Genomic DNA, 23,588 nt, shown 5'->3' with positions numbered 1-23,588 from the left:
TTATCATTTATGTTAGACTTTATAGTGCTAAATTATCTAAACTATATCATAATCTAACACAATAAACACATAAAAATTTAATAGTTCTCAAACTCATAATAAATTGCATAATTTCATGATTTATATGAAAAATATAAAATTATTCATTCAAAATTTTTAAAAATCAAATTTATTGATGAGCAGTGTTCAAACTTACAAAATTCTACATTCCAACCAAAAATACCAATATCAACGGAGGAACGTCCTATAGTATCAACAATAAATTTAATTTAATTTACAAAACTCGAATTTACAAGTATCCCAAAAAGGCAACACAAGCCACATTTGAGATAACTATAAATAGACCAACATGTTATTAATTAGTTAGAGGGACAGAACAAAAAAATTCACTAATGTCCAAACCCTCAGGAATGTCAAACTTGAACAAGTCATTATAATAGTTGTCCCTCTCTTCCTCCATGCCACTGTTCACATACGTGGATGACGAATTCAACTGGTTTGGGTTTGATACAGGTGTAGTCAGAACCGAGTCATCATAGCCCATGTTTTGCTTAATATTGTGCATTAAGTGGACCAAATCTGGGTCCCCCAACAAGTCAACTTTGTTTTGTTGCAAAACAAGGTTCTCTCCAAGAGAGGAAGGAGTTGAATTCGGTGAAGAACTTGAACAACTCAAGTTTGCCATGTTACCCAAGAAGCCTTCTACATTGGTTGTTTGAGTAAACTCTAGTGGTGGGGCAACTTGGCTTTGTACATGATTCTGTGGAGCCAAATCTGGGTCTTCAGTGTTCTTGATTGATAAAAGAGAGGCAGCGGCAACCAGCTTTAACAACACCGGGTTCATCAAAACTTGGCCACCCAATAAACCTTGCGTATTCAAAAGGGAGGGGTTCCCCAACACTGACCTTAAGATAGAGGACATGTCAAACAGGTCTAGACGTGGAGTGTGAGTAACTGGGTCAATTCCCATTCGAAGCAACCTCTTCTTAATGTGGGTGTTCCAATAGTTCTTTATTTCATTGTCAGTTCTTCCTGGCAACCTTGCTGCAATAGCTGACCATCTATTAAACCATAAACCATATTAATTAATTAGCATATATACATATATAAAGACAATCTAATACTTATGCATTTTTAATTAGACAAATCATCATATATAAATGAAGGAAAAACATCATAGACTTATTACTTGTTTCCCAAGATACTATGCAATTGAATAATAATATCTTCTTCTTCTAAGGAGAATCTCCCTCTCTTTATATCGGGTCTTAGGTAATTTGTCCATCGAAGGCGACAACTCTTGCCACATCTTTGTAGACCTATAAGTACAGTAACATAATCAATATGTATTTTTTAAATAAACTATTATAACAATAACTTTGTAGGCAGAAAAAGAGAACCATGCATTCGGTTAGAAAATGTGAGTTAAGGAAGGGTAAAGTGAAGGAAAGAAGAGGTACCAGCAACTTTAGGAAGGGTTCGCCAATTGCCTGGTCCATGAATCTGAATATAGTTGATGAGTTTAAGGTCCTCTTCTGGTGTCCATGGACCCTTCTTGAGTCCATTCTTGTCGCAGCAAGGAACTCTTCCCATTTTCCAAAAGGGTATCTTAATGTGTCTTATTACGAAAGATAGAAGAGGGTTCTGAAACCACGAAAGTGAACAATTCGATCGATCTGTTGCTTGTCGTAATGGCTGAAACGACCAGTGTTTTTATAGCAGAGAAAAGCAAGGTTAGAAGTTCCAAGTCAAAAGGATTTGGCGCCGGCCATGTGCCACATGTCCTCTCAACGATGGTACACATGATCGTATATACGTCTGCAATACATACATACAGTACATGGCGTAAACAATTTACAGCTACACTATCCGTCGATATATATTAACAAAAATAATGCCTCATTTTTTTCAAAGAATGTAACGATCGAGTAATTTTGATTGTCTGACTCATGGTTGATGCATGCTTGTTTCAATAAAGACTTGAAATGAAACGAGGAAACATGCATAGGTAGGAGTATATTTTATGGTATTGTACGTGAGTAGCTCTACACAATTACATGCATATACCATCTACGTTTGTTGCACTGGCACGTGACATTAGGAAAGGACGAGGTTATTAATTTTTTTATATCTAAAGTATATTTTTAAAATGTGCATTGTAAATATAAAAAGTAAAAAAGATAAAATAATGAGATTCAGCAACACGCGTATTATATTAATTTTTAGTGGTGAAGATAAGTAAAATTTAAAACTGATAAGGACATGAAAGGGGTTGACTTTTCTCATTGTAAAACAAGTGAAGAGATCAGATTGAGAAAACATTTTTGAACTTTTGAGTTTGACCTTGTTTGTATACATCATGGGGAATAATGGGACGGTACGGTTGTTAAATCCCCTTAACAACATTTGGAGAAAATGTGATATACTGTTTCACTTTCATTACATATTGCTCATTTTGGGTTTTCATTTTTCTTATTCCTTCTTTGGTTCTGATATGTGCCTGAGGTTGTCTGTCAAATGTCTTTTTTTCTTTTTTTTTCCTCTAAGCCATCATTTTGACAAACCATACTTACTCCTTTTTGGTCTTGTCTTGTTGCACCAATGCAGCGCTTACTTGTATTTCCTTCCACAATTTTCAAGTGCTATTTGGTATCAAATATTTCGAGTTTATCATTATCATCTAGAAAGGAAAAAGACGTGATATCATCGTCATCATTATGATAATAATAGTAATTAAAAAAGAAAAAATATATTTATATAGTTTTCTATAAGGTACATAACATACTACTTAGCTAGTGTTTGGTTTCTATAATTATGTTAATTTTAAAAATTGAGGTTTTTTAGTCTTTATCATTCGAATGGATGATGTGTCTATCAATATGGAGCCAAATTTCCATGGTAGGGAACCTTTCAAACGAATAAAATAGCATCTGTGACAGGTGTCATTACCTTTTCCACAAGTGAAGTCAGCGATTCCCTACTCTGCCATTGCATTGTCCTCCGCAGCAAGCAATAGGACTGCAGGTTGCTTCATATGCTAGCTATAGCATGCATGTATTCAAATGACTTTGAAAATCAGGTGCCAAAATCCATCCACCCTCCATCTAACACTGTATGATTTATAAGTCAAAATGCTATTTTAGTTCGTTCTTTTTTCCTTCTCGATTTTTGACGAAGAAAATATATATTATTATATTATCATTCAGAGATCACGAACGATCCTGTTTTGTAAGCTATAAATTATAAACTGCAGGAGAAAGAAAAATTGCTGCACAGTGACGTCATTTTGAAACGGTATCATTTTTCATCAAGAAACTACGGATTTTAAAAAAAAAAAAACTTATTGAATTAGTTTTGGTAAATTTTCCATTATTTTTTTAATAAAAAAATTACTATAAAAAATAATATATTAAATTTTTTGAAGAATTTAGAGCATTGAGACTTGTGGGGAGAGAAGAGATATATTTCTCAATTCTTGATTAGATTTTTAACCCCACGAGAAATGCATCTAGTAGAAAGTTTATATGTTATCTTTCTTCATATGATCGATTCCTATCGTAAGTATGTACCTATCTTTATGGTATCACTTTGATGTAAGATTGGGGTATCCACGTATTCCACATAATATTTTTCTTTTTTGCTGATAAAAAAATAATGCCACTTTAATTAACATCTCTAATTGACGGTAAAATTCTTGTACTTGATTCTTCACAAGATATAATCAAGGTTTTATACTGCAATAACTATTACCACTATAGACATATTTCAACTACATATTTGATATCGTAAAAAAATAAAATTAACTAAAGATAGTTAATGTGATAAAAATTGGGATTACAGTCGCCATTTATCTGGTTATGGAGCTATAGGAAGCAAACCTTTTACATTAAAGTATATGATTGTATAATTAATTAATGTAATTTATTTTTATATTATAAATTTAATTAAGTTTTTACTCTTAAACACAGAGGAATTTTATATATACTCTCTTTTTTCTTATGACACGTGAATTTATCATTATTTAACATTTACTTTTATATGTTTTAAAAAAAATTAAATTATTAATTTTCTTATATTTTTATGTCATCTTTTTATTCGTCTTTAAATTTCAACTTTCTCAAATTAATTAGGTCAATTTTTAAATTAAAATTCAATTTTCATCTAAAATTACTTATACTCTCAAACTTATTCTTTTTAGTTATTTTATTTTTTTCCCTAAACCTAACTTTTATATTTTTACTTATTTGTTTGAATTAATAAAAAATATTTTTCTTATAATTTTAAATGTTATTTAAATTTGAAAACATCAGCAAAGCACAAAATATTTGTTAGCTATATATGTTGATGGTTTTTATGTAGAAAAATATTGAGTCCCTCCTTCACAAGTTATTTTAATCTGCCCGTACACAAATGCAGTTGTAGAACCCAAGTTAAAACTTTGGTTGGTCCTTTTTCTACGCACACAGAACCAGCTAGATGAGTCATTTTATACTATGTACGTAGTTTGTTCTAGCATATATGGATATATTAAATACGTAAACATATATATATATATATATATATGTATATATATATATATGTATATATATATATAAGCAACTAGATTTATATGAAAAGCTAATTAATTATCTGCAATATATACTGCCATATATCTAGATAAATAGCATAGTATTTTTGGATTCTTAGATGTGCAGTGAGAAGCTGGATAAAAACGTTGCGTCACCATATCTGTACATATGTTTTTAAATTGGCCTAAATTTATATTTAGATTACCTGGCACAAAATGCAAAGCTTGATGGCAATTGGCTTCCTGAAATAGGGATCTACCATATCTCTCATGCTGACTACATTAAGTTCGTTATGTGAAATTGTGTTATATTATTGTTGTTTGGCTTCCAAAACTCCAACAAACTTGGTTTTCTTTTGTTATTTTGTTCCAAGCACACATTGCTTGGATACGTGTGCTTTTAATTAATATATATGTAGTTGAATGACAATATTAGAATTAGAAGACCAAGTTCAAATTCTTCATCTGTGTTTTCATTTTATTAATTAATATAATTTATGGGTTAAATATGAAAATAATTGTTCTATGGTGAGCATTTTTTTGTCTCTAAATTTTTCTTTTTTATTTTAATTCTTATATTTTTATTATTTTCTTTTATGTTACTCTCTTTTAATGATACGATTTAAAACTGGCACATATGATTTTTTTTATTAATCACGTTAATAATGAAAATCAGAAAACAAAAATCATAAAAATAGAAAAATTAAAACACACAAATTTTAAAAAGTTGCAAAATACTCAAACGTGGAGAGCGATTTTAACCATTTGTTTTCTGGGCATGTAAACTGCAACATGGCTTGTTTGCCGGTTGTTAAGATTTGGGACACGTGGCTGATTGGCTGTGCTGCGGGTGTATATGCTGCATTGTACACGTTTAATTTATATGGAACTCAAAATCTTTAAGATTGGAGAATTGATCATCATATGTTCATTGAACTAATTACACTTAGTATCATAATTAAAGATTGAAGATAAGCAATCGAATGTTCAAAAAATATATTTTGATGTTAAATGTAAAAATATTGCATTGTTTCTCGATGATGTGTTATTATATTATTTGACAAGTCTGGCATTACTTACTATGTTAATTTTATTGAACATTATGCTTAATTTAATTATCAATAAAACTGCATTCACTCTTTCTAATAATTAATTTTTTATCTTGAAAAATTAACTTATATAAGATGATTGGTTGATTTTAATAGAATATTTTTTTATAAAAAAAATAAATACTACAATTTTTTCTTTTAAATATATTAATTGATAAATTATTTTTATAATTTTATTTATTATAAAAATTATGTTAATAAAGTTTTTTTTATTTTTATATAAGTTAATATATTTATTTATTTCATGCACAAATCACTAATTTAATTATTTCTTATATAAATAATTTTTAAATATATTATCAATTTATTATATAAATTATTTATATATTTTTTATAAAAAAATAAATAGAGTGTTGTTTTATAAATTTAATTATAATATTCATAAGTGCAAAAATATTAAGTGAATAGAGATTCTAATATACGGAACTTTTGTTTTTAGTCACATAAGGATAGTACTGTTTTCTTTTTTTGTCAGAAGCGATAGTACGGTTTCTTGTTTTTGTGGAGAATAAGAAGGTTGAAAGGCCCAAACTTTTAGGGGCGCAGTAAATTGCCAATTTTTTTGGTCCAACGTTTTATTTATACTTTTTTTTTTTTTTATCATATTACTTATTTTTTTCCTACCTTTTTAATTTTCTCCTCTATCTCCATTTAACACTTGATTATGAAGTGGAAAAATATCAATGCTCTAAAATATTTTGCAAGCCTATGACTAACCATATGGTTTTGCGCTCATTTCCATTGCCCCAAAAATTATCCCCATAGATATAATTAGTATTTCTTAAATAATGTAATTTTGGTACACTATAGATATAATTTTTCTATTAATTATTATAAAAATTAATAATTATTATTTATATATAAATTTTTAACTGAATGATAATATATTAGTATATTTAAATTAAATTTTATCTAAGTTTGTGAAGCTATCGACAAATCTACCTACCAATACTGATAGATCATGACTTATTAGAGATATATTTGTAAGACAATTATTCACCAAATATCTTTCAGATATACTTGATTTTGGTTTAGCTTCAATAGGTTTAGGGTTCTCTGTGTTATAGTTAGAGATTTAATTTTTACACTTTCTGATGCAAAATACACATTTTGTAAAAAAAAGATATGTAATTTAGATTAATTTATAGATACATCTCAAAAATGTTAAATAATTTTAAATCAATTTTATCAAAATTAAATTTCATCAAATTTAAATAAAAAAAAAATCTTAATTTATGTTAATGGTGAAAGTCTAAGTGAAAAATATTTTTTAACATAAAAAAAAATTAATTGGTCATGAAAGCTGTATTTATAACTTATTCAGAAGTGTATAATTCTTTTTTTTTGTCAACAAACTAGTAAAACAACTTACTAAAAAAAAGTTTGAAACTTTTGAGATGGAGTTTATAATTTTTTAAATTCTAACTTATTAAAAATTATTTCAAATAACTTTTAGCTTATTAGAAGTTTCTAATAAGCTTTTACATGTTTACCTTTTTTTTTTTTTTTGGTAGTTTACATATTTACCTTTAACCTTTAAAATAATTTACAATGGTATTTAACACTATGTGTTACTTAAATAAATTTGGTATTTTTATATAATAAATGTTATTTATAGTTAAAAATTTATGTCAACAACCCTAGAAAGTAAATGACATGAAAGATCATTTATGTGTCAAAATTCTCAGCTCACGTGATTTAAAATGTTTAATTAAGATGGAATGCTTATGCAAAATCTCAAATGTCAAATAAAATTATTATAATCTTATAAAATTAAGAATATTAATTATTTTCTTAATTTTTTTAACAAAATCTTAAACTTTGAAAGAATGGGCAGAGAAGTTTTTATTATTATTATTATTATTATTATTGAAATAGTAAAGAAGAGATGCATAAATTTATTACAATTTTTTTATCTTGTACAAAATTATATACGATAAAAAAATTCAAATAAAAGTAAATTCAATAATATCAATGTATTAAATTTCATTAATCATGTAAAATTTAAATAAAATTTTACATAAATATAAAATTTTATTATGAGTAAATTTTTATCTATTAAAAAATTAATTTAATTATTATAAGAAGAATGTTAACACATTATTTAAATTTTATTTTTATCTAAATGTTAAAACTTCATATTAAAATCTAAAAAATAATCAATTTACACAATATGTATTTTTTTTTTCAAACATAATAAAATGTATTAAAAATACGTTGTTAGCATTTTTTAAAAAATAAAACTTAGATGTAGTATTATAAATACTTTGAATGTTATTTTTTTATTAAAATTAAAATTTTCACTCAAAATTTTTTTCTCTTATCTCAATTATAAAATAATTTTTTCAAATAATAAAAGCTCAAATACATTAATTACTATAATATTGATATACTTCTATTTATTATAAGACGTGTTAACATAACATTCCTTCGTTAACTATGTAAATGAATAAGTATATTTATTTATTCCATCAGTTACTAATTTGATTATTCTTTATTATTATAAATTTATAATAGATAAATATTATTATCAATTTTAACAAATTATAAAAAAGATGGAGTATATGAATGAGAGTAAAACTCCAAATTTAGATCAATAACTCTGCACCTAATGGTTGTGTGTCTGCCATTCCAGTGGGAGAGAGAACATTAACATTGGACATTCATTCGCCCACAGCAACAGCGAAAGCAACAGCAGCAGCAGCAGTGGTACCCCACTCAGATCCCAAAGGAAGAGGATACTTACCTCGTAATTCCCCCACGCGCTTGCTTTTATTGCACAGCGCAGCACACAGATCAAAGTCAACTTTTCTTCATTCCCCTTCTCATTCTCAATTCTATTTCAATTTCATTTCACTTCTCCTTTCTCATTCGATTCTGCATGTCATACAGCACCTGCATGCACCAATGGCTTCTCAGTTTCTCGACAACTTCAAGATTCCCGATTACATTCTCGTACCTGGTTCCAAGGTTGAGAATGCCGCTCATGTCCCGCTGTGTCCGGTTCTGGTTTTCGTCAACTCCAAGAGTGGGGGTCAGCTCGGTGGTGATATCTTGAAAACCTATCGCACTCTTCTTAATCAAAATCAGGTTCTTATCTCATTGTTGAATGCTCTTCAAATTCATCATCATCATCGTTAGCGTTCTAAACTTGTTGTGATTTTTCAGGTTTTTGATTTGGGGGAACATGCTCCTGATAAGGTGCTCAGAACAGTTTATGCCAATTTGGAAAGCCTCAAGCTACGTCGTGATCAGTTTGCTATAAAGATCGTCGAGAGGTTGAAGTTAATTGTAAGTTGTGATTATAATAAAAAAAATTTAATTTTTGATAAATTTATATATATTTTGTATAAGAAGTTTTATACAGGTAAGGTATGGTTTTTGTTTTGAGTTAGGTTGCAGGGGGTGATGGAACAGCAGGATGGCTTCTTGGAGTTGTTTGTGATCTCAGATTATCTCATTCTCCACCAATAGCCACCGTTCCCTTGGGCACAGGGAATAATCTACCTTTTGCATTTGGTTGGGTAGGAACTTATGGTCAAACACTGACTTTGAACAGCATCTAAAATATTATACTGGTTTATTTGGATTCTCTTTAGGGAGCATGTTATGATGCTGGTTTATTCCTCAACTTTTTCCACATTTTTTTAACTGTGTACTAGGTTTCAAATCAAATTAGGAATCCTTTTCTGTTTACTTTATGTGAAGATTTATGCTGGAAGAAAGACATAATTTCTCCTACGAATGTGATGATAAAGAATTTATCAGAAGAGTAAAAAAGAAAATTGACGAAATAAATAATTTTGCTGTTTTACAGGGGAAGAAAAACCCGGGGACAGATCAAGGCTCAGTTGAGGCATTTTTAGATCAAGTCATGAAAGCAAAGGAAATGAAAATTGACAAGTAATGGGTTTTGGGCCTATTCTTTAATCTTATAATAAGGACTTTTTTCGTATTTGTCTACCTAGAATTCTGGCCTACATTTTGTCTTGAATGTCATTTATCCTAATGTACCATGCCTCTTGGGCTGCTCTTGTACATTGCTTATTGTTCTCATTGAATCTTTTGAATTTGCCCCTTTTATACTTCCCAATTCCAATCCTTAATCCATATGGCCTTTAATCCCAAGCAAATATATGAATGTTTAAGAGCTGCTTCTATTCATCTTCTTTGAATAGTTTTAGCATATATTTCTTCTACAAAATGCTGTTTGCTGATAACTTTTGTTTATTTTTCTTACCTTCAGCTGGCACATTCTCATGAGAATGAGAGCTCCTAAAGAAGGTTCCTGTGACCCAATTCCACCACTTGAGCTACCACATTCTTTGCATGCCTTCCATCGTGTGTCTGAAGCAGATGAACTTAATATGGTAAGATGTTTAATTCACTATTTTGCAATCTTCTATTAAATCTGCTTCAAAGTGAAATTTGGGAACTTCAAAGAAAATATATTTTTCAGTTTCATATGCGACCTTATCTAATAAGAAATTCTCGCAACACACTTTTAAACACATTATTTAACATACTTCCTGTTATTGGGTGGATTTCATTTGGGTCCCATTAAATAGATAGTAGGCCCAATTTACTTAAGGGGACTCTACAATCTGGCTTGACAGTTGTTCTTTTCTAATGTTTTTACGACTTTAATTTAATTTTAGCTTTTAAAAAATTTGTCTCCTTTCCTATTCACCGTACTTTCTTATGTGGTTGTTGCTAACTGCTTCTCAGGAAGGTTGCCACACATTTCGTGGGGGATTTTGGAATTACTTCAGCATGGGTAAGTAAGAGAAGTTATGGTGAAGTTCTTCTGTACCTAAACTTTAGGTTAAGGAGCATGGACCCTAAATCCATTTTCATTTAAGGAAGAATATCATTTAGTTGGAAGTTTCTTACATTATTTAAATTTGTCTGTTTCCAATCCTCTGATCTCTTATAGGTTAGTCAATATCAAATGATGGCAAAGTAAATTCCAGTATCAATAAATCTTGTCAGAAAAAACTTGCAATTTTAAACGTAAGCTGAAAAATGTGACATATGTATTGATATTATATAAGATTGTAATTCTTCCTATTAATTAAAATTCATTGACTATCAACATATTTACTGTCTCTCTTGTATAGCCTGATTACTTTTATCTTTCCTTTAGAATATTTAGGATATTACACTAGATTTGGAGGAATTGTTTTGTGTCCGCCCTACTTCAATGCTTATTAAATTATCTGTGATTACCAACTGTAGGAATGGATGCTCAAGTGTCTTATGCATTTCATTCAGAACGAAAGCAGAATCCTGAAAAATTTAAAAACCAGTTGATTAATCAGGTATGCAGTTGTTTCTTCGGTAATTATAATAATGCCTAAACAATGCCCAGTTGGTTGATAACAGTACTTGTTTTATTTTCCCACTCTTGAATCGAAAAGTCTAGAAAATTTTGGAAAAGCGAGATACATCCTCATCCACATGTCGTTCCCTATAAAGCTGATACTATGATCTTGATTTTGATCTACATGTTAGACTACTTATGCTAAGCTTGGATGCACACAAGGATGGTTTTTTGCTTCTCTGTTGCATCCTGCTGACAGGTCAGTTCCCTAGTCTTAAATATTGAAACATAATATCATCCCAATTCACAATTAGACAGTTCCTTCAGATTGTATTTCTGTTTAAATTCTAAAATCAAATATATGATGGATTGAAACAGTGCTTGGTACAGGAGACTCAGAACAGTTCTAGCAATTTAAATGTTGTGTTTCGTATGTTAGTTTACGTAGGCATGCATTTGTACCTACTAAATAAAACGTATAACTTTTCATTTGTCTACTTAAGTAAATATGATTTAATTTTCTAACGTAGGAACATAGCACAACTTGCAAAAGTAAAATTCATGAAAAGGCATGGCGAATGGCAAGACCTAGTCATACCTCCCAGGTAAATCATTTTATATACTATCTATATCCTTTGGGGAAACACACAAATGTGTAGAACAAAATTTGAAGTGACAATAAATTATTTTTCATAATCATTTCTCAGAACTAAATTGCCTTTATGGCTGTTGCTCTCCTTGATAGAATGATTATTGTCTCTTACATTGGCAACTTGTTGTATGTATGGATGTTTTATGAAGGGCCATATAAAATATAAAACAACTTACTTTTTCGTCCTCTGCTCTGCTCTGCTGTGTGTTGCCTCTGTTTACTTCTTGAACAACACCTAATAGGACTGTTTCCATTTTATGTACAGCATCCGGTCAATTATATGTCTTAACTTGCCCAGCTTTTCTGGTGGACTGAATCCATGGGGAACACCAAACAGCAAGAAGCAGCGTGATGTAATTTTCATATGCTAATTCTAGAATATTTATTCGTTTTGCAAAATACTTGTTACAGGTTGGTTTCGACTTTTGAGGTTAAATGCTAGACAAATAATGAATATCTAACTCTTCCATCCAAATTATTTTTATTTTTTCTCCCTTAGAAAACTAAAGTGTCTTGATTGAATACAGAGAGATCTGACACCGCCATTTGTCGATGATGGCCTTATAGAGGTTGTTGGTTTTAGAAATGCATGGCATGGGCTTGTTTTGCTTGCTCCAAAAGGACATGGGACTCGTCTTGCTCAGGTATGCATGATATCATAAAACTTTGGGTACATGTTTGCTTTTGTAGTTTTTTACCTTCAGACTGCATCATATTCCTTTATCTAAATCAAAATATTACTTTTTAATTATTTTCCAAAGTTGACGACTCATACGAATTTATTTTACTGTAGAGAAAATATACAATTTTATTCGTTTTCCCTTTTCCTTGTTCATTAGGCACACAGAATCCGGTTTGAATTTCACAAAGGTGCAGCAGATCATACATTCATGAGGATTGATGGGGAACCTTGGAAGCAACCTCTTCCAGTTGATGATGATACTGTTGTGGTAGAGATTTCTCACCTTGGCCAGGTTAACATGCTTGCCACTCATAATTGCAAGTCTAAAAGTGTGTACGATCCATCATCACCACATCGTGGGGACGAGGAAGACGACAGTGATGAAGAAGACTCTATAGCAGAGGAATTTCGGAAGTTTGGTGCAGCAGATACATTTAAAATCCCAGACCATGTTGAGCTTTCTCATCTTAGTTAGGTCCTTCATTATTAAGGCATTCTTTAGTGTTACTCCGTTGACATTTCCCATACTAGTTAACCCCTTCCAAATATCTGTAGCTTCTATCAAGGTTGCAGCTAATTTGCTCATTTCTAGCAGTATTATGCCTCAAACATGATAACTGTATTTAGATACAATAATTGGTTTTTTCTCAACATATTTTCCGGTTATCATACTTAGATTTGAAGCAATTCTCACGACCTTAGCATTCTGCTTCAGTTCTTGGTAGACAGGAAAATTTAGTTTTGTTTGTGTGAGATTTTGAAAGAATTGCGAGTAAAACGTTAGCCAAGTGTGAGTATAGCGGCATAATGCATACACTTTCACAAAAACAACAGATTAATGAGAGCAGATTTTAACATAAAATTTGCGTTTAAAAGGTGTGCTAACAAATGTTGATCAGAAGAAGAAAATTCAGTCAGTCCCCGGTCCTCGTACTTCGCACAGGCTACAATTGCACCTGTAATTGTATATAGGAAGGAACTATGTGATAACTTTCAATTCAGCTATGATTTGAAGTACCATAACAACTTAACAAAATTGTTAGCAAGGCGCGTCGCAAACACTACTGATACATTATGCAAATATTGGTGTTCAATATTCAAATAAAACCATTTTGCGTTGTAAATTTGCAGTAAAAATATGTTAGGCGACTATTCAATATACCATGGGGTTCATATTTTCTGGTCAAGTGTAACCATAGTCCAAGAAGTTAAAAAGAGAAAATAAGGTCTTGTTAACGAATCTAAAGTACATGCATTATATACTCAAATTTTGGTTGAGAAACTATACTATTACCCGAGTTTATTCAATTCATTGATGAAAATTGCCTGCCTTTTTTTGGTCGCTACCTACTCAAATTTTGAGACGGGTGGATACCAAACATATATCACTGAAATTGGTAGATGCTGAGATATGAAGAAATTCAATAACCAGAATATATGCCTTCAGGCAAGCATTTGAGAACTACAAAATACAATTGCGACTGTGTGGAGGAAAAAATACAATAAGATTACAGAAGACTGTGTTGGAGGTGTAAATTAATTGTGGTAGAGCAGAAACAAGGATTTAGCTGGATCACCATGGCAGAAGAAACATCAAATACAGTGTGCAAAACCATGATGATAAGAGGGGCCCCACTCTGATTACCCAACGCCTCGGGACCAACCAAAAAAAGCAAGTAAAAAAATACCAAATCCTCACAGGGTGATGATCATTTCAGAAGATGGCCCCATAACTACATGCCAGAAAATTGCTGTTGTCCCAAAGATTTCGTAAAGGCTTCATTAGCCTTTTGCGGTTCAGCCCTTTCTTCTCTTTTCTTCTTCTCCCTAAAGCAAAAATTATGTCAAAGAATAAAGATCTTGCTGAGGAAAAAAAGTAAGGTAACTATAACATCAACTGGAACAGCAATTCAGGTTTAGGCATCCAAAGACTTTGACTGCCAACAAGATAAGGGTATCAAATGCAGGCTGCTGGAAGCATTATTGAGTAAATGGGATCTCAGATCGATATCGGTATTAAAATAACCTGACTACAATATATTTACTACAAAGTTCAAAAGTCAGTTTGATACTAATGTTGTCAATAAATTACTAGAAAGTTTGTAATTTAATCTTCTCTGGAAAGGATATTTTGAGTAGAATGTTGAATCTGGCTTAAAACGGAAGAGCTTAGTAAATAGGCTATGTAAAACCACCTCAAATTTCATGTAGAAGTACATTGCTCTGAAATTTGTGATCCTGTTTTTTTTTTTTTTAAAGAACATTTATAATATTGTGGGAATCTTGAACTTAATGGACTAAAAAAATAGTAGATTTACAGCTGCATACTTAAAGCTCATTTGGTGGACATGATACAATATGAAAGTTGGATAAAAACATGATATGATAAGAGTAAAATAAAATCTTATCCTATCCAACATTTGATATAAACCAAGATAACAAATTAGATAACATTGTGTCGTTCTATTTTCTAACCCATTCCTCCTACTACAGAATAAAATTTACACTAAAAATTTAATTAAACACTGAAAATAAGATTAGATAGGAAAAGTTATTTGATACCCTTCTCTTATCTTATCCACAAATTTATTAAATTATACGCTGTAGATTATATCATGGATGAAAACTTAGGAGAAGGGAGAACAACTAAACAGCATTGCAAGATCCGCTATTTACCTGTCAACATATTCCTTTAGCAGCTCTTTAGCTTGAACCAGCTTAGAAAGCATATTACGGTACACATCCAAATCCCGATCCACACTTCTTTTGTTGACATTCAAAACTGCACACAGCTGTTGGATTGACACCAGATATTGATTGATAAATAATCCTATACAAGAAAGTTATTAAGCAGCAGAAAATAAATACTTTTACGATATTGACCTTAAGTGCATCCTTTGCAATGCCATTGTCATATCTTCTCCTAGGATCAATATCATTGGTTTTATCTATGATTTTGGTTTCTATAATGTCATTGTCCTAAATGTTTATTACAAAAGAATGGAGTTTTCTTCTTCACAAGTGTTAAAGTAATGAATCATTTCGACACAAAATAGTGAAATCAACTTTGAACATAGATTAAAGAAAATGACAGGAGACTAGTAACCCTATCAATGAGGGCTGAACTTGGTTGAAGAGAGATCAAGACGTCAAGGCCATTTTATCACTTTTGCTAACCTGAACAGGCCCAATAGAGGACATCTAAAATCTTGAACGAGTAGTTTTCTAGACCTGATATAAATGAAAACTAACTGGGTAGTTTCAAATTGTAAAACAAAATATATAAATAAAATAAGTATTTGAATAAATTCAAATCAATATATCATGATGCCAAAAATGAATTGGGTAACCTTTTCCAAAATTATTGGTTCCATTGCATTTGCCAACTCAAGAAGACGAAAGAGGCCTATTGCGAAGAAACGACTATAACTGAAATCCCCCTTTCCTCCTGCTCTTTCTACAATATCCTTTAATATCCCCTCAACTTCTCCCTCTCTGGATGAAAACTCAACTAGTGAAGTTGAGTTTTGAGCCCGAGCCCACTCTTCCAATTTCTTTGCATCTAATCTGTAGGGTGAAATATAAAAGATCATCAACAAAATTGCAATTTATTCAAATCCGTTGATATAACTAGAAAGTCCACAGACAATGCTAATTGCACTTTCGTTAAAAGATTTTTTTATTCAGCTGGATTTCCTAAGATGAAACTAAGTATTCAACTGGTCTTAGGAAAAATAATTCTCTCTTCAATTCATCAACATGCAGATAAAGTTCAGAACTTCTATTTTCATTTCACAACAATCATCATTCATCTAGGACATTAATGATGCCTGGAATCTGGATGGTTACTTACTGTACCTCCCAATTGCAATTAAATTGAAAACAGCAAAAGAATCCATCAGAATTAATTATTCAAGTAAGAAGTCATTTGATTGTACCACCATCCTCTTCAAATAATACTTTAGGCAACTGGTATGGGTATCAACTGGACACTAGAGAAAACCAAACATGATTCCCAAATCCCAAAATCATGACCGGCAGACTCTACAATTTGCAGCATCTGCCTAAAACTTGATTTTGGGTGCCAAAGTCATGTTTGGAATCTGCTGAATGTCCCGCAAGCACAGCATTAGAGTCTTGGCAAGTTGATGTTGCAGTCTCGAGTGGCTGTAATCTCAATCATAGAGTTGAAGGTTTGGAGTAGGAACCAAAAAAAGTGGGGGAAGGGGATAAAGCAAAAGTCAAATTATTCATTGTTCTAACCTGTATTGGTCAGGATCTTCATTCAATGCATTAATGTATGCTTGGAAGATGGCATCTCGGTCCTCATCACTAGGATACCCTTCCATGAGTTGCTCATATACAGTGACAAAGCCAAGAGCAAATACAGGGTCATAACAGTATGACCTCTTGTATCTCATCAAATGTTGCTGGACAATAAGCTCCTGCAGTACCGAGTTGTAGATACTAGGAATTGGTCGCTTATATGCCTTGAGAAAATTTGACTTTGTCTCAGAAACAGTTGGAGGGTCTGCAGATCAAATACGTAGACAACCCATAACCAACTATTGATAACAATTAACAATATTCCATTTCTTCTTTTATTTCCTTTTCCCTTTTGGCACTATGAACCTTGGAACGACGAAGGAACTTAATTTGGAACTAATCACACCAGTTGACACACTTTGATCACAAGTTCACAACACATGTATTCAGATATCTAAAAGGAGACACTTATTAACAGAATTAATCCCTCAATATGTAATTCTAGGTACAGATTCCTTTTTAAAACCAAATCACATGCTGATTATATTAAAATTGCATTCAGCTATGCAAGAAACTAAGAAAGTGTTCCAGTTAGGTACTCACTCAAAAGATCCTCAGGAACACGACAAGGTGACATCAATACAGAACAATTTCTAATCAAATAATATGTTGCCCACATTACACATAAGCCCGAAAGCAATTACATCCATTGATTACAAAAGAAACTGTAAAATAAGGTTCAAACTTGAGCAGCAACAGTTCCAATTGCAACATTATCCTCATAAAATAAACTCTCTCTCAATGATCAAGTTGCAACACCAAAATCTCCCTCTGACTCAAAATTCCAAAACCCAAATTCGAAAACGGAGATGAAAAATTCACAATCATTTTACTTGAAATCAAAATATTCATTTTCCGGGTGGAGTGGGGGCTCTGTTTCAATTCAAACCTTTAAGAAAATATGAAAACTACCCAGTTCTCAGAATAGTTAAAAGAGTTCAGAACTGATAAAAAGTCGTTCCCTTTTTTTTTTCCCCACAGTTTATGGGGAACCAAACAAACCTGACACGGAAGAGGAGCAGCGAACAACAAATTTGGAAGCGGAATTCGAAGCTCGAACTCCAACATAGTGGCAGGAGAAACCGAGGTTGAAGCGAAAGGCGCGTGAATTGGAATCAGGAAAGCGAGTGGAAGAGGGAGTGAGGTTCCTCTGCGAAGATTGAGTGAGCGTAGAGAAAGAGAACGAAGAAGTAACAGCGGCCATTGGAAGAGAGAAAGAGAGAGTGTGGTGGCCGGAATCAGAAGCTTTCCGGCATAGAATATTCAGAGGGAGAGTTGCAGTTGCATTGCTTTGTGACTCCCAGAAAGTGAGGCTTTTGTGAGTTTCAACGAAAACAAGCTTATCCACTGCGATGTAGAATTTTTTCTGCGTTTTTCCAAGGACCCAATGGTATAATGACACGTGGAATATGCTCTTGTTTATTTTATTTTCATTTCCCAATTCACAGAAATTAAATATTTTGTTTTTTTTTAAAAAAAAATTACGGGTATTTTTTATGGTTTGTTAATATCAATTCTCAGAATTAATTTTAAGTAGTTGAAATTCAAAAAACAAAATCTAAAATGTTTATGATAACTTTTGTGTTATAAATATATTTTTAATAATTGTTATTTAATTATTTAAATTTTATTTAAAAATTGTGATGTTAACAAAAAAAAAAAAACAATTGACAAGATTTTTGTTGAATAATCCGATCCCGTATATATTAAATTTTATTTGATAATAAAAAAAATGTTGATTATTATGTTAATAGATAATAACATTTATCAATTGTCCTGATTTTCAAGGTTAATTGAAAAGTTTAATTTTACAACATTTTCAAATTATCAAGTTATTCTTCTACTTAGTAAGTAAGGAGTTGATTTCTAATGGGGTCATTAAGTGCCAAGGTAACACACACATTAGTACGATTACTAAACACAAGATTTCAAGTTATAGATTAAAATTTTGATTTCGATTTTTTGCTGGCAACACTGTATGATAACCCTCCATTAATTATTAATTTCGAGTGCCATTTCTTTGATTATACCCATATTTTTTTTAAAAATGGTGCTTTGATCTTTTGTTCAGAAAAAAGGTGTAATTTATCCATTTCTTTATTTTAAAAAATAAGCATAAAAATATATGATCTTAACGTATGTATTCAAGATTCGGGTAAAAGTTATTTATTATTCATTCTTAAATAACTAAAAATATAGTCAATAATTTTTTAAACTTCTAAAACATTAAATATTTTACTGTTAATGTAATGAATTTTATTTTAGTTCCTTAATGCGTTCCCTAAGTGCAATATGTCATAACAAAATCCAAACAACTCGGTACTGCAGGAGCTTATATATTTTATAAAAAAATATATAATTATTATATTAAAGTTATAAAAATATAATAAATATTTATTATTTTTTTAATAAAATTTTATCATTATTAACTGTTTATTCTTAATCAAAGGCTGACATTAACAAAAAAAAAAATTATAAAAAAGATTTCTTAATTTTAAAAATGAATCTCATTCTTATTTTTATTATAACTTTCAATAATAAACGGTTTCACGATTATTTATGAAATCATGAAACGTTACAAATCATACAAAATTTGATTGCAATAACAAGTGTTTATCAATTTAGCAAGGACCAAGCTACATTCAAATTCAAAGGTAAAGAAAAGAAAAGAAGATTGTTGCTTTCCTCGCACTAAACAAACTCTGTTACTAGATCATAATAAATCATAATTTCTGGCCCATAAAATTTTTAGTGGAATGAGAATGACACTGCTCAGTTATACTCATCCCATTGAAAGCTAAAGCATAACCGCCAAAAAATCAAATTCAGACAAAGTCACAGATCAGTAGCCGTGCAAGGCATTGCTTAGTTGTTTCACTGAAACAAGCAAGATGTTTTCATTAACTTTGAAGAGTAGCTACCAAAGCGTATTCCAAGTCATTCTTCCAGTTCTACAAGTTTGAATAGCCTTTCTGAATGTGAACTTTTGGATCTAATCTTCACCTTAAAACCCCAAGAATGGCCAAAATGAGGAATCAAAGACTCAAGTGGGAAATAAATAAATAAAAGAACGACATCTATGATAAAAAAAAAATTAAAAAAACATACATTTCCTATCATATATCACTAATGAAAAGCTTTTACCAATAAAACACTCACCTTAGATGTTGTGACAATGTTCTATACATTTTATACCATTTAATTACTTGCTTTGTTGAAAAGCTTTGTTTATATACTACTGGGGCTCATGATCTATCACCAGTTTTTCTTTTCTTTTTCAATGGCTTTTTTCTTCTTTGCAGGGTTTGTGAGATTTTACAAAAAGTAAACACACTTTTCATGTGTTAAACAGTTAGTTAATTATAGATTTCATCTCACATTACTTCTTTTTCCTCTATCTTTTAGATTTTATTATTGAGTTAACCTTGTTCAACAAAGCAATTTAATTTATTGAGGAGTTGTGAATTTTTGTGAAGAAAGAAGTCTCATATCAGCTCACATTCAACCAGACGTGTTTTGTAACAAATTGTAAATTCTTAGAGAAATAATATTCTTACAACCTATTTTTACAAACTAGTAAGGAAATAGAAAGAAAAAAAATAAGAAGAGAGGAAAGATGAATAAAATAAGCAACATGATAGAGAAAAAAAAGAGTTATAAAAAATGATGTAAACATAAATTGTAAGAATGTCATTGCTTAAAATCTTATAAGAAAACCTTCTTCACAGATTCCACAACCCCTCAACCAATTAAATTGAACCGTTGAGCAATTGTAATTCAAGAATAAAATTCAAAAGATAAAAAGGTTGTAAAAAGAAGTTAGGTGAGATGGAATCTACAATTAACTAGCTCCTTAACATATGAAAAATGCGTTTATTTTCTTTAAAAATCTCACAAACCCACTGCAAAGGCAGAAAAAAAAGAATGGAAATAGTTCATAAGCCCAAGAGTATTTGTGGATGCCAGTGTTGGAGCTATGAGAAGCCTCAAAGGATAAGGGGTGTTTGGAGGTGGAACTAAGCTGTAAGATAAGCTTTGCAGGACCTCAAAGCTCGAGGATTGTCATGAACATAAGTTGGTGTGGTTGAAAAGAAAATTGCAGAAGGTAAAAAAAAACGATTATAGAATATATGGTAATTGCAATGTCAAACAGTGACACTACTCAATGAAGAAAATCGTGTGTGGAATTGGGATGAAAGCGGAGTATTTTATATATACAAGTTTTCTACTGAACCTACGTTCCTTCAAATCACAAGTTCCAGTGAATGGCGTTACTCCATCCCAAAAGCAATGGTATTACTTAATTATTTGTATTAAAAAATAAAACATAGATATAAACACAGGGATTAGCATTAATTTTCATGAATATTTAGAATAATTTAATGGGGCAAGGACAAAAGAAACGGTTTCATTGATACGATAAAATGCAAGGTGTGAATTTCCAGGTAAGAAAAGAACCAGAAACAGGGTTGGTCGGTTGGACTCGTGAAGTGAGAGACAGGGATGTGGTCCCACAAACGTAGGATCCATCGTGATTCGTGATTCCTGAGGATTCAATGCACTTCCCCCACCAACAAAAAACCACTCGCTTTCATTGCCACTGGTTTCTAAAAAATTTTGACATTTACTTGAAACTCTATCAGTGAGAATTGCACACTACCCCACAGGGCACTCGCAAGCATTCATTGTACGCTTAGCCTCCTTTCTGAAAAACTTTATGCTTAATATCATTCTCTAATAATTGAAGTATTAAGAATAAAAATTTTCATTTTATTAAATTTTTAATATAATATGACCATGATAAATTATAAAAAAACTAATTTTTCATTTTTATTTGTAAATTAATTATTTGTTTAGAAAATAAAAATAAACTAAAATGCGCTAATATTTTTTTTTATCTATAAGATTTTTAAAAAATTATGTTATTTTAAAATGGATTTTGTAATCACAATAACACAATTTTAAAAATGTTTGTCAAGACAAAATTATTTAAAAACTAATAATGAAAACATTTAGTAGTGTGAGAAAATGTTAAGACACGTAACACATGTTAATATGGGACAAATATTTTAATTTTTAATTTCTTTGTCACTTTGACAAAAAATTATCATTAAACTTTGAATTTTAATTTCTTTCTTGTTTTATTAAAATTAAATTCAAAATTTTGTCAACATGAAACAAAAATAAATTTTTTAATTTAAATCAATATAAAAAAAACATAATTTTAATTTTAAACTTTAATAACATAACTACATTCATTGAAATTTAAATTTGAGAGTAAGAATTAAACTAAAACAACTCTTTCCTAGTTAGTCCACATGTTTGGTGATATTAAATTTATATATTTTGATAATTAATTTTTAAATAATATTATTTTAATAAATATTTTTAAATTTATATTATTATAATAAAAAATTCTCTTAAATTAAAACAACTATTTTCAGATGGTCCACTTGTTCAGTAGTATTGAATTCATATATTTTAATAATTAATTTTTAAATAATATTATTTTAATAAATAATTTTAAATTTATATTACTATAATAAAAAATTTCTTCAATTGAAATAATTCTCTTCTAGTTTTCGCATGTTGATGATATTGAATTTATATATTTTCATAATTAATTTTAAAATAATACTATTTTAATAAATAATTTTAAATTTATATTATTTTAATAAAAATTTCTCTTCAATAAGCTATTTATTTTATAAATGCAATTAAAGTTATACGTTAATTGGCTAATACCAAATAATATTAAATGGTATCTTTAAGAACTTTTTTTTAACTGATTTAAAAAATTAATTCACGCTGAACGCACTTTTAAAGATTGTCAAAATATTGATTGTAAATTACCACAAGTCCATCGGCATTATTATTCTCACTCATTTCCTCGTATGTCACTCACGTTACCAAATGAGTTTGAAATAGAAAATAAGGAACGATTTATTAAAAATTTATAAATTATAAAAACAATTTATAACCTTCGTTGTGTGGAGTTTTTTACCGTAAAATAACTAAAAATAAATAAATAAAATTTATATAGACCCATTGTTAATTTTATTACACGAATGGATCTATTTTTGTTGTAATTTAGAGCTAGGGACCGAATTCTGAATTGTAACAAAAATAGATATATTTGTGTAATAAAATTAGCGATAGATTTATACGAGGAATTTTATTTTATTTTTTGTCATTTTATGGTAAAAAAGTCTCGTTGTGTGTGTATAGTTTAAAAATTTTCAATAAATAAATGAAAGATATTAAATTTTATAAAATCTAAAAATTATTTCCCTTAAACAAATTTATTTTAATAAAAAAAATGTGTATTCTTGATTTTAATTTATATCCTGGGATGCAAACTATGTGCTGGAATTGTCTACAAGTGAAGCCAGAGTTTGCAGTTGTAATTTGAGGCTATCCAAATCCAAATCCAAATGATGGACACTTCAGCCAAGTGACACTACCATGTGGTCCCACCAATACAAAAACCACTGCCTTCACTTCCCACTGTTTTCTCCAAATATTCGGCTTTCATTTCAGAAGTTTGGACCCTTTTTATATGTAACCCCTTCTCTCAATTTCTTTCATCAAACCCTTCAATTAAATCTCCCAGTTTTCTTCTCACCCATCATCAACTTTGGTTGCATTCTGTTATTCAGAAATAAGCAAAGATGAGTTCAACAAGCAAAGCATGGATTGTGGCAGCTAGTGTTGGAGTTGTGGAGGCCTTGAAGGACCAGGGCGTATGCAGGTGGAATCACGCTTTGAAATCAGCTCAACAACATCTCAAAAACCATGTTGGATCTTTGTCACAGGCAAAGAAGCTTTCCTCTTCTGCCATGGTTTCTAGTTCTACCAGATTGAAGGGGAAGCAATCAGAAGAGTCCTTAAGAACTGTTATGTACTTAAGTTGTTGGGGTCCCAACTAG

The 23,588-nt window shown here is 30.5% G+C and overlaps 4 protein-coding genes across 5 annotated transcripts; 2 read left to right on the top strand and 2 right to left on the bottom strand.

Annotated features, from left to right (window-relative positions):
• Positions 1 to 355: 355 nt before the first annotated feature.
• On the bottom strand, positions 356 to 1,593 carry LOC113859694 (transcription factor MYB41-like). Its single transcript, XM_027492402.1, has 3 exons — positions 1,461 to 1,593; positions 1,190 to 1,319; positions 356 to 1,061 (listed from the first exon to the last, which is right to left on the bottom strand). Exons 1-3 carry the CDS (start codon positions 1,591 to 1,593, stop codon positions 356 to 358), a joined length of 969 nt encoding a protein of 322 aa, XP_027348203.1.
• Positions 1,594 to 8,472: 6,879 nt separating this feature from the next.
• LOC113858036 (diacylglycerol kinase 5-like) lies at positions 8,473 to 12,986 on the top strand. The gene is made up of 12 exons (XM_027490443.1): positions 8,473 to 8,766; positions 8,845 to 8,967; positions 9,072 to 9,200; positions 9,494 to 9,579; positions 9,923 to 10,046; positions 10,405 to 10,453; positions 10,915 to 10,997; positions 11,191 to 11,258; positions 11,530 to 11,604; positions 11,917 to 12,004; positions 12,179 to 12,295; positions 12,491 to 12,986. Exons 1-12 carry the CDS (start codon positions 8,584 to 8,586, stop codon positions 12,806 to 12,808), a joined length of 1,443 nt encoding a protein of 480 aa, XP_027346244.1. The 5' UTR covers positions 8,473 to 8,583; the 3' UTR covers positions 12,809 to 12,986.
• Positions 12,987 to 13,706: 720 nt separating this feature from the next.
• LOC113857569 (protein THYLAKOID FORMATION1, chloroplastic-like) lies at positions 13,707 to 17,980 on the bottom strand. Of its 2 annotated transcripts, none has more exons than XM_027489603.1 (5): positions 17,662 to 17,980; positions 16,597 to 16,864; positions 15,684 to 15,900; positions 15,010 to 15,125; positions 13,707 to 14,160 (listed from the first exon to the last, which is right to left on the bottom strand). In XM_027489603.1, the coding sequence occupies exons 1-5, from the start codon at positions 17,861 to 17,863 to the stop codon at positions 14,067 to 14,069; spliced, it is 897 nt and encodes a 298-aa protein (XP_027345404.1). In that variant the 5' UTR covers positions 17,864 to 17,980; the 3' UTR covers positions 13,707 to 14,066. The 2 variants fall into 2 exon arrangements, 1 of the variants encoding a protein (XP_027345404.1); XR_003503267.1 differs by having other exon boundaries at positions 13,740 to 14,160; positions 15,511 to 15,900; positions 17,662 to 17,976.
• A 5,350-nt stretch (positions 17,981 to 23,330) lies between these two features.
• On the top strand, positions 23,331 to 23,588 carry LOC113858847. Its single transcript, XM_027491621.1, has one exon. The coding sequence runs from the start codon at positions 23,331 to 23,333 to the stop codon at positions 23,586 to 23,588; it is 258 nt and encodes an 85-aa protein (XP_027347422.1).

This window comes from Abrus precatorius, unplaced genomic scaffold, assembly GCF_003935025.1.
Source record: "Abrus precatorius isolate BTA unplaced genomic scaffold, Abrus_2018 Scaffold2, whole genome shotgun sequence".
Taxonomy (NCBI): Eukaryota; Viridiplantae; Streptophyta; class Magnoliopsida; order Fabales; family Fabaceae; genus Abrus; species Abrus precatorius.
This window is presented reverse-complemented; position numbering and strand designations above follow the sequence as displayed.

Bases quoted from the DNA above. Each gene is read 5' to 3' on its own strand.
- LOC113857569 (XM_027489603.1), bottom strand. From the start codon at position 17,863: ATGGCCGCTGTTACTTCTTCGTTCTCTTTCTCTACGCTCACTCAATCT. The intron at 16,865-17,661 runs GTTTGTTTGGTT...TTTGATCTGCAG, and splicing joins CTGCTCCTCTTCCGTGTCAG to ACCCTCCAACTGTTTCTGAG. The intron at 15,126-15,683 runs GTTACCCAATTC...TCAATCCAACAG, and splicing joins AACCAATAATTTTGGAAAAG to CTGTGTGCAGTTTTGAATGT.
- LOC113858847 (XM_027491621.1), top strand. From the start codon at position 23,331: ATGAGTTCAACAAGCAAAGCATGGATTGTGGCAGCTAGTGTTGGAGTT.
- LOC113859694 (XM_027492402.1), bottom strand. From the start codon at position 1,593: ATGGGAAGAGTTCCTTGCTGCGACAAGAATGGACTCAAGAAGGGTCCA. The intron at 1,320-1,460 runs GTACCTCTTCTT...CTGTACTTATAG, and splicing joins AACCCTTCCTAAAGTTGCTG to GTCTACAAAGATGTGGCAAG. The intron at 1,062-1,189 runs GTAATAAGTCTA...ATGGTTTAATAG, and splicing joins CATAGTATCTTGGGAAACAA to ATGGTCAGCTATTGCAGCAA.
- LOC113858036 (XM_027490443.1), top strand. From the start codon at position 8,584: ATGGCTTCTCAGTTTCTCGACAACTTCAAGATTCCCGATTACATTCTC. The intron at 8,968-9,071 runs GTAAGTTGTGAT...GTTTTGAGTTAG, and splicing joins TCGAGAGGTTGAAGTTAATT to GTTGCAGGGGGTGATGGAAC. The intron at 12,005-12,178 runs GTAATTTTCATA...GATTGAATACAG, and splicing joins ACAGCAAGAAGCAGCGTGAT to AGAGATCTGACACCGCCATT.